We start from the raw sequence: 10,522 nt of genomic DNA on the forward strand, positions 1-10,522 counted from the left end.
TGCGCAGTTTTTTGGATGGGGGCCAGATTTGAACCTGCCACCTCTGGTATATGGGGCCAGTGCCCTACTCCTTGAGCCACAGGTGCCAACCCCTGGTCCTTTTGTATACGCTGTTGTTTTCAATCTGAATTTGCTCACTTCTCCCAAGCCTTTTCAGCTGAGTAGATATAACTCATTCTTCATGTCTCAGCCTAGATGGCTTTTTTCCCCCCCAGGAAGCCTCCCCTCTACCCCAAGTCTGGGTAGATGTTTCTTTTCAGAGCTCCACGCCACCCATTCCTACCCAAGAACAGCATCACCATCCCACTGGGTTGTGCTTCCTCTTTACATATTTTCAACCCACTTGGGACTTGAGCTACAGCAGAGTGGGAAGACTCTATTCATAGATTCTTCCAGGAGGCTAGCAAAGAACCTTTTGACTATCTCTCTGCAGTAAGAGCATTTAGTTGCAGAGGAGGTGGCAATAGTTCCAAGTAAGCCCTCACCTTTGAAGAAGATGTAATTTGAGAGAACCATGAGTGTGTCCTGGTTGAACGCCTGGAGGCAGTCCACTATTTGCCCATATGTTTGCTTCCTCACATAGTCATTAATCTGCCTCCTTGTTGTAACAGAATCCGTGAAGTTAGCGGGAAAAACAAAAGCTCCATACACCTCCTTGATGCTGTCCGAAAAGTGCTTCTGAGGCTTTAGGTGCTTGTCTAGGAACAGGGAGTTGCCTACTTTTAGTTCAAGTTTGGGGCTGGGCAGGTCTAGGGTGTGAATGAGGCTCTTGAAGCTTTGGTGGATGTCTTCCTCTGGGGTTTCTGTGAGGTTGAAGCCAAGGCCCTCCAGGATCTGAGTTGAGATGTCAGGTTGGGCCCCAAACGAGAGCAGGGCTAGAGTGGTAGAGATGCTCACGGGGGAGAAGAAGATGTTTCCGGGAGTATCTGCTGCCAGCTGCTTATACAAACGCAAGGCAAAATTGGTAATGGTGGGCATGATTTTGTGATAGGTAGGGGCTGGCTCTGAGAGCTGATGACTGGGGGGTTGTAGTCCTCCAAGACTCTGATCTTCATGGTGGGAAAGGGGCTGACACTCGATAGAGGCCAGGATTCCCACTGTGAGCAGCCACGGCCAAGCTGGGGCCATCCTCTGAAAGTAAGAAGTGAACGTGTCAGTCTTCTTCATAAACAACATCATGGCTCTCCATTGCTTACACAATGAACCCCACCATTCGCACTGCACCTCACCAGGGTACCATGAGGGGCACTGCAGAGGACAAGGTGGTGGATGGATGGTTAGGACTCTGGACAATTTCCCCTAACACTTCAGTGAGGGCAGCAACCCCTTTATCTGCTTCATATATTGATAGGGCTCCAAGATTTTATTGTGTAAAGAACTCTAGGCTATAAAACAAAGTAGCTCCCAAAGTCTATCCTCCCTCCCTCTCTCCTTCCCTTTCCTTCCTTTCTTTTTTTTCCCCCTTTTCTTCCTTCCCTTCTCTCTTTTCTTTCTTATTTTCATTCATTTTTCAATGACTTTTCAATGAAAATTAATCATTCGTTACCCATCAAGGGTCTATCTGGTCCAAGAAATGCACTACATCCTCAGTATCCAGTGGGGGAAGGAAGTAAACATAATTACTCATCTCATAAAGTTTAGGACATAGCTGAAACTTGTTCAGCTGACACTCAATAGCTAAATAAGCAAATAGATATGTGATTGCAAATTGAGAAGAATTCTATGGAGCAAATGTTCCAGACAATCTGCCTCCCTCAACCCTAGGCATCACCATTTACTGCGATCTTACTAATTGGAGAGGAAACCATAATGTGCAAAGCCTCAATCAAGCCCTAAAAGAAAGAAGAAATCTCTCTGCTTTATATGTCCTACATTAGCTGGAGTGTAATGTGACAACCACAGCCATCTAGACCATGTGGATGGGGACAGCCCCAAGAGTGGCAAAGCAGGATCAATGGAACCTGGGAGGAGAGGTGAGAGACATCCACTCTGCCTCCAGGTCCCCATCAAACCCCTGCTATCTGGAACCTCTTGCTGTTGCTGCTGATGAAACCTCTTTCTTTATTAATATAGGGCATAGGAGAGATATCTGCTGTGGGTTGAATTCTGTCTGCCCAAAATTTTTATGCTGAAGTCCCAACACCTAATACCTCTGAATGTGATCTTGTTTGGAAATAAAGTCATTTGAGATGTATTTCGTTAAGATGAGGTCATTTGAGTAGGGCCCTAATCCAATATGACTGGTGTCATCACAAGAGGGAAATTCAGGCACAGACATCCACACAGGGACAATACTATGTGAGGATGAAGGCAGAGATCAGGGTGATACTTCCACAAGCCAAGGAACACCAAAGATTACTACCAGATCAGGAGAGAGGCAAAAACAAGAAAAAGGCATGAAATAGACTCTCCTTCACAGCCCTCAAAGGAACCAAACTTGCCAACACCTTGATCTTGGACTTCCAGCCTCCAGACTATGAGATAATAAATTTCTGTTGTTGCAGCCACCCAGTGTATGGTACTTTGTTAAGCTAGCCCTTGTGAGCTAATACAGTATCTGTTGTGCTTTATTTTACATTAGAAAATGTGCCACAAGAGCCTTTGTTCTATTTCTAGGGGACCAAAGTGGTGTAGGGTCAGGAAGATCCCTTATTTCATGGCAAAGAGTGCATGGGACACTGCAGGGCAAACCACATCGTCCCTGCTTACCAAGCCTGTGTCCCTCCTCACACACACACACATCCCGTCCTCATAGAGGACTCCCTGCTCCATTGTCCCATGCTCCCCGCCCCCCAGCCTGGATGTCCTCAGGGAGGGGAATATCCTTCTTCTGCTCCCTGCAGAGCTCACTCTTCCTCTGTCCATTGCACATCAGCCATCCCTTGCTGGCCACTCCATCCTTGTTGTTCCTTTGTCCTAATAACATCTGTGTCCTAACGGGCATCTTAAATACTTTTCATCCAAACCAATAACTTCTGGGTCAATTACAAGTGCTGTGAAGGGGCCGGAGAGATCACATTTTTGCAGATGGTTTATAGTTCTTGGTGCCCTAAAAATCCTGTCAGCCCACAAAGGCCAGCTGAGGTGAGGAACAAATGTAGCCTCATTATCTGTTGTGTTGAAACATGTTTGCTGGTCAAAGTCCTGTGGACACGTCCCTAACAGCCAGGTCCTCCCTCCTCCAGCACAGCTCAGCGTGGGCTTGCTTAATGACAGTTTTCTTACACTTTGGATATTCTTCTTACTGGAAAAATTGGAAGATGAAAAACAATTTAAGAATTGCTCTTCCCCTGGGGAAAATATGAGAGCAACTGTGATGAAACTATTTCAGATTTATTCATTTTATCCTATTGAACTCAGTACCATTTTACACCCAGCTGCACCGCCAAGGACTCCCAGATTGGAAGAGCATCTGTTTCTCAAAGAGGATTGAATTGTAAGTCAGGGGCCTGGGTTTGAATCGAGGCTCTGCAGGAGCTCACTGTGTGCTACCGTGCAAAGGAAGCTCTCGGAAACTCAATGTCTCCATCTGCCACGTGTCATTGGTAATGTCCACCTTCTGGACTGGGGATGTGTAAGGGGACATGTAAGGATTATGTGACATAGAAAGTATAAAGCACCTGGCATGTACAAAGGACAAGATGAGAGTTTTCTTCTCTATGACAACTATGAGTAATGATACCCAATTCCCTTCCTAATTCTTTTTTCAGAATCTCAGTGGAAAATTAAGAACTCCATGTACTAACTATAATCTCACTTCTTAAGTGATGGGGATGGTAGATATGTTGGATCACTGGCTTCTGGCAAAAAGAGAAGGGGAGGGGCCTCCATGTACTGTTGGGTAATTCGGATTATCTCAAAGACTGGAGGAGGGGTAATGCTGGAGGTTGGTGGGGGGAGGATGAAGCACCCCAGAGCTCTTTAAATGCCCAGAGCAGTCACCTGCAATGAAGAGTGGACCCACGCAAACGCTGGTAGTGCCCTTGTTGAGAAACACTAGCTTTATCTTCCTTAATTTAATCCCATGAGAGCCTTAGCCCACAGGACTATCTTATCATCCCTACTGCACACCTGGGAGACTGACTCAGTGTGAGGATCAACACCCACAAGAGGTAGGAGTAGGATTGAAATTCCAGACCGGGCTCCTAAGCACAACCCGTTCCACATAGCAGAGTTTCTGGTAAATTTGCTAGAACAACATTGTCACTTCACTATGGATCATACTGTTCTTTTTCGTTTTATTTTCTAACTGCCAGGAATACTTGGGCATCTCCCTCTCAAAATTCTTGAAGGCCTCCTTTTCCATAATAGGTGATCAAAAACCTGAACTTTCTCCTTCAGGACTCACAGGCAGTATATGGTCACATGTTTTTCTTCAGGAAACTTATTTCTCCCATCCCTGCCACCAAAGCCAGAGAGAGGGAAGAAGAGAGTAAGAGGGGGCAGAGAGAAAGGAAGAAATGCAGAGAAGGGGCTGGAGGGAGGGGGCAGCTGCTGCCTCTGCCCTCCATCTGGGCAAATGCACAGTACTCACAGAACAAAGTCACTGAGCGGGGATCCTGGGTCTTCAGCACCGCGTCACCTCCTACCCAGAGGGAAATGGTGTTTGGAAATCCCAGCAACCTAGTCAATATTTGTCAGGTCAGTTCCTGGAACCGTATGAAGACAGTACACAGCAAACAGGTGGGATCTTTTTCTCAAAGTATCTAACCTCGGCTGCCTGTCCCCCAAACACACAAGTACACTGTGATTTGGGACCTGGCTGAGTTTGAGGGTGTTCTGGTGATAGTGATGATAGCAGGGGGGAGTGGTGCAGTGGCAGCTGCTGATATATGCATCAGAGCTTTGTATGATCCAGGCTTTATTGATCACCCTCCAATAAAAATTTGAGAGTGGCTTGGCGCCTGTGGCTCAAGTGGCTAAGGCGCCAGCCACAGACACCTAAGGAGGCGGGTTCAAGTCCAGCCCGGGCCCGCCAAACAACGATGATGGCTGCAACCGAAAAAAAAAAAGGCCAAGCGTTGTGGTGGGCGCCTGTGGTCCCAGCTGCTTGGGAGGCGGAGGCAGGAGACTCGCTTGAGCCCAGGAGTTGGAGGTTGCTGTGAGCAGTGATGCCACGGCATTCTACCCAGGGGGACAGCTTGAGACTCTGTCTCAAAAAAAAAAAAAAATTTGAGAGTGGCATGATCGGCCCTACTTTATAGACAGAGGCTGAAGCTCTGCTCTTGCTTACTGAATTGGGGGTGGTGGCCATACTCAGAAGATGGATCTGACACCCCAGCGCAAGCCTTCTCTACCACACTGAACCGTTCCAGTACTTTGCTGACCCTTCAAATAAATATCCATATGCAGGAAAAATAGACTGAAAGGAAATTCTGTAAGTAGAGCAAAATTTTCCCTCCTACCACTTAGAAGGCCCCATAAAAGTGGAATTATAGACTCATGTTTTCCCCATCTCTAAAGTTCTAGGGTGAAGCCAGGAACTAAACCAATATTTATTTATGAAAGAATCTCTTGATGATGGGATTGAAGTGACTTTTATGTTATTCTTTGGCGATTTTTGTATTCTCTGAGTTTCCTACAAAAAAAGGATGTATCTTATTTTGTTCATGTATCTTATTTTTAAGGAAAAAACAATAAAGCAAGAATGAATTATTTAATTATACAAGTAAAGCTTCATCATAAACAAAGGCTTGTTCAGGCTGGCACAGTGATTACATCCAAAGGGCACTTTGTAAACATAAAATCTCTCTGGAGAATGAACCTGATTCTCCTGGGAGGTGAGGTGGGGTAGGGGTGCCTGTGAGTCTTTCTTTGTCTCTTGTGCCTTGAGTGGCACCTTAATATAGGGCTGCAATAATCATTCTTGATATTCTGTGATGGATGATTTTGTACATGAAATCTTGGGCCAAACTGATGGGCAACGTTGACTATATTCCCACCGTCTCTGTGTCTTCGTGGGTTTTACAAACCCTCCAACCAGAAAGCCCAACTTCTGTGTTTTACATCCTACCCCAGACAGATGTCCCCACCTAAACACTTCGTACCACTGTAGTAAGTAAGGCTCTGCCCAGGCTTTCCCTGCCCTCCTCCCACCTCCCTGCCTCACCGTGTGGCCCTGCATGGTGGGGTGTGCCCCTCCTCTCAGGCACTCCAAGTAATAAACTTCTCTTTCCGGGGCAGTTGTCTCTGTGTCTGTTATCTTACCATACCTGTTTAAGATGAATTTCGGAACAAAATGAAAGGTATCTTTTATCTGAAAGAGTAGAGCCCGGAGCTCACCAAGCTGACAGATGTGTTCGATGACTGTTCTTGTACCTGCTTGTTAACACAAGCCTGAATGGGCAGGGGATGCCACCCGAGGCTGCCTTCATTGTGAAGTGCCACCTGGGATCAAGGCTGGGGTGCTGACAGCGCTCCCCCACCCCGCACTGGGGGTTCTGATGTTTCCTAGAACAACCAAAGTGCCATTAGTCAGTCCTTCATACCTGCCATCTCCTTTGTGCTATTGTAGGATATCCTATCTGCTCTTGAAACCACCTGAGCTGGGAGACATGTATGGACTAGTGCGCTCTTTAGAGAAAAGGACGACTGGTTTCTCCACTGCACCTTTAAGGATGGCCTGAGGCCAGGACATTGAGTATGAAACAAAGCTTGGGACAGGCAGCATCAGGAAACAGTCAGAATTGTAGCCCCTGGTAACCAGACTTTCATCTTTGTTCTAATTCTGACCAGGGAGCCCTGTGGCCTGGGTTGGTTTTCGCTCTTTTCATCTCAGCTCTAGTGTAGGGGCAGTGGGGGGTGGGGTTAGGCTCCTTCAGGCTGCTGCAGTGTGAAGTGCAGTGCAGGGATCTTTGGATTTGACGGGAGCATAGGCTCCCCTGGAGGCTACAGGAGACACCCCCAGTAGTAAGTGGAAGGAGGAAGAAACCAACACAATCTATGTGGCATCAAGGAAAAAGAGGAGGTGGGAATGATTCAAAGGACATGAGCTGCCTTTGCCCTGCGCTGCTGTGGCCTACGGGATTGCATGTAGCTCTAGGAACTCAGAGGAAGGGAGCCAGACCATAGTGATTACAACCAGCAGGGGGGAGGCTGAGCAACCATGTGCACACATCCATGACAATATCACAGAGGAAGACAGCCGGCCCCACTGAGTTGGGAAACTATTCCACAGCACCCAGGGAGATTTTTGCAACTCATGCAATAGCAATTGTCACTTGGTTTTCTGGAGCTCTGCACCAAACTCAGACTGCCCTCCTTGGCCAACAACCCCCACACCATCTGGCCTCCTTGTGACTATGTCCTTGTTTCTGCCTTTTCTCTTCTGTCTGTGCCACACGATGCTCTAGACATTCTCTACTGTCCCTCTAACACATCTGCTCATTCTTGACTCATGGCCTTCACAACTGTGATAGCCTCCTTTGCCCTCCTGTTACTCTCTCCCACCATCCCCTCCAGGGCTTCCATGGCACTTATCCTAACCTGTTACAATCATGTGAATTTGAAGGTTTGGTTTTATTGTTGTTGCTGGGTGGTCTGTCTCCCCATTTAGCCCCAACAGCCTGGGATCTTGTCCATTTGAGTCACTCCTAGCATATATGAGGTACTCAATGAGTTTTCGTTGAACAAATGAAGGCACAAATTCGTGCAGCCTTCAATAAATAATTTTCAGAGTAGGACACTGCAGGATGTGGGAGCCCTGTTGCTGGCTGAATTGATGCTGTAGTTTTATTGAATTTAATGAATTTATCACTGTAATTCTGCAATAAAAGTGGCTGATCTATATGTTAACATTCTTAGGAATTCCAAAGAATATTGCACACCAACCTAGCAATATTCCATGAAGCTGGATACCTAGGAGAATTTATGGAAAGGTGCACTGACTAGGGTTAATGGACATTGTCTTGTGATGGGTCTCTACCGATGGTGTGATGATAGAGCATTGCAGCCCTGCTGGAGTTAGGAGACCCTCAGAATAAGAGGTGGCATGTGATTTGTTATTTCCTGTGCATTATCCATGTGCAATCAGGCAACAGGCCATTTTCCACCTAGGACACAGTGGGATTTTCAACTTTCCCTAGAAAGAGAACACTGTCTATGTCTTGATTCATAAGCAACAGCAGGAAGGGCCTATCGAAGAAGACAGTGTAGTGAGAAGGGCCATCCTTTGATCGGACTACCAGCTTGGTGGCAGTAGCTGCTACAGCCTCGGTACCCTCCTCACCGACGTCCAGGACAGCCTTGTGGGTGGCCTGCCAAGGGAAAAATAAACATCAGTGGTCCCCACAGAGACATGACTACTTAACTAAGCTTTGGTGTTTTTGCCTGGGCATGGGGACACCTGCCTCAAGGGGCTTCAACGTTATGTATGCTAAAGGTCTAGCATTTGCTTTGCTCACTAAATTGCAACTGGTGTTGGCTTTTGGTCCACTGACCTTACTCATGGAGTTAAATGGTTATAAATACAGACTAGGAAGATATAGGATTGAGGCTCAGTTCTGCCACTTATTGTTGCCAAAGTTACTTTGATGTTGAGTGTTTCAGTTCCAAATCTATAAAAAGTGTTAATCATTGCATGTACCCTGCACAGTGTAAATTAAAGGAGGTCATGCAAAGCAAGTGTTCATGTACCTGCGGCAATAGCAATTGCTACAATTCTTGCACAGCACACTGACTTTGGTATTACTAAAGGTCAGATCCCTTCTTTGTCTTCTAGAGAAGAGATTCTTAACCTGGGGTTCCTGCACTCCTGAGCTTCCGGGAAGTTATGCGCTTGCAGTGATTATAGACATGGTTTTCCATAGGTGCACAGAAGCATTTTCCTTGAAAAAGTCTATTATGTTCATATTCCATTGGGACCTTTCTGCAGTCCCTGAAAACCAATGACAGGTTTCCTTCTGTGCTCCCAAGACCAATTCTGACCATTACAGACCATCATCAAAATAGAACTGTAGGACAGGGATGAGAAACCCATATGTGGGTAGTTGCTAAGGAGGTTACCCAAATTCTCTGAGGGACCTTCTGTAAGAGCATGGCGCCTGGGTAGTTTGGAGGATACAGGCTGGCTAAAGGGGACGCTTAAGGCTCAACTCCAGTGACAGCTGCTGTGGAGGGGTTTGGGCTTACCATAGCCCTTGTGGGAATTGTCCTCAGTGATTTACTTCAGAAGGGTTATAAATCTAGACTTTGAGATCCAATATAACAAGCTTTAAAAGTCCTCTCTCTAAATATTGAAGGCCAAACACTCCCACAGGTACAAATGGCCTATGAACAGTCACATTATAAGGTCTGTGTGAAGACCCAAACTTGAGGTCAAATGCCTGATGCCAGGGGGCACTACCCCTCTGCCCCAGGTCAGGGTGCAGCAGCACTGCCTGCTGAGGACGCCTTCAGAACGTCCGTTTGAAGAGGGATAAAACGTGCCTGTGTGTCAGGTGCGATGGCCGTGAAGCCACAGACCTGGCAGCCACAGTATTCAGCTTTTCTGGCCACAGAGAAATCACTTCCCTCTCAGGCCTGGTTTCCCTCTCATATCAGTGAAATGAGAACGTCCCATTCGCCAATCTCTGTAGGCTCTTCTAGCTCAGACTTTCTTGCAAAGATTCTCTTCAATCAACTCACTTTAGAAACCTGCAGGAAGTCTCTCTTTACAATTCCGGAAAAATCGGCATTTTTGTTAAAGGCGTTGCAGATGCCCATCTTTGGGAGGATGGTTTCTAGATTGTAGGAGGCAGAAATAGAAAATTTGGGGATGAACACCTCTATCCACCTGTAGAGAAGACAAAGGAAAGAGGTGAGGTCACAATCCCATGGTGTTTCCATCTCGGCTTCTAGATGGCATTTTAGGAGGCTTGGCTCCTCCTCCAGATGTTTGTTAGTTGTGCTGCTAAAAGAGTCAAGACATCCTACCAAACTAGGGTGACCAGACGTCCCGCTTTTGGCAGGACAGTCCTGCTTTTTAACAATTTGTCCCGCGTCCCACGGCTTTTTAAAAAAGTCCCGATTTTTGGAAAGAATGCACGAACGGGCGGGAGAACAGGAAGGGAATATACAGTTTTCAGCTGCCATGTGACTATTTCGCCAGAATATGAGTTTTGTATTATTTTTGTTAATTTTATAATGTTAAACTGTAATAATAACAAATAATTGTTGAGAAGTGATTATCGAGAACTGCTTATCAAAGTTTGCATTGTTGTCAGGCCCTGCCCTGCCCCCCCTCCATGTTGTCCCGCTTTACAAATGTTAAAATCTGGTCACCCTATACCAAACAACCCAGATTGCTCCGGAGGTAAATCTCCCAGCTCAGCAAGTCCAGCAAGGACAAACAGGCCCCCTGATGAAGCAGGGTGCAGAGGTGAGAAGGTGGCCCAGAGAAGGTTTCCCAATGGGAAACATCTTATAGTAAAGGAAGCTCAGCCGCGCCCCACCCACTGTGCCTCTCCACCAACCCTGGCTCAGCCGCGGCCCCGCCCACCGTGCCTCTCCACCAACCCTGGCTCAGCCGCCGCCCCGCCCACCG

At 46.8% G+C, this 10,522-nt stretch overlaps 1 protein-coding gene across 1 annotated transcript in view; it reads right to left on the reverse strand.

Annotated features, from left to right (window-relative positions):
• Positions 1-10,522, reverse strand: part of SERPINA11 (serpin family A member 11) — a 22,692-nt gene that overhangs the window by 7,707 nt on the left and 4,463 nt on the right. The window contains exons 3-5 of the mRNA XM_023511501.1: positions 9,625-9,772; positions 8,184-8,255; positions 486-1,131 (exon numbers count right to left, since the gene is read on the reverse strand). Coding sequence (XP_023367269.1) covers positions 486-1,131; positions 8,184-8,255; positions 9,625-9,772 — 866 coding nt within the window. The remainder of the gene's footprint in view (positions 1-485; positions 1,132-8,183; positions 8,256-9,624; positions 9,773-10,522) is intronic.

The sequence above is a fragment of the Otolemur garnettii genome, unplaced genomic scaffold, assembly GCF_000181295.1.
Source record: "Otolemur garnettii isolate 467f Iridium unplaced genomic scaffold, OtoGar3 scaffold00020, whole genome shotgun sequence".
Lineage (NCBI taxonomy): Eukaryota > Metazoa > Chordata > Mammalia > Primates > Galagidae > Otolemur > Otolemur garnettii.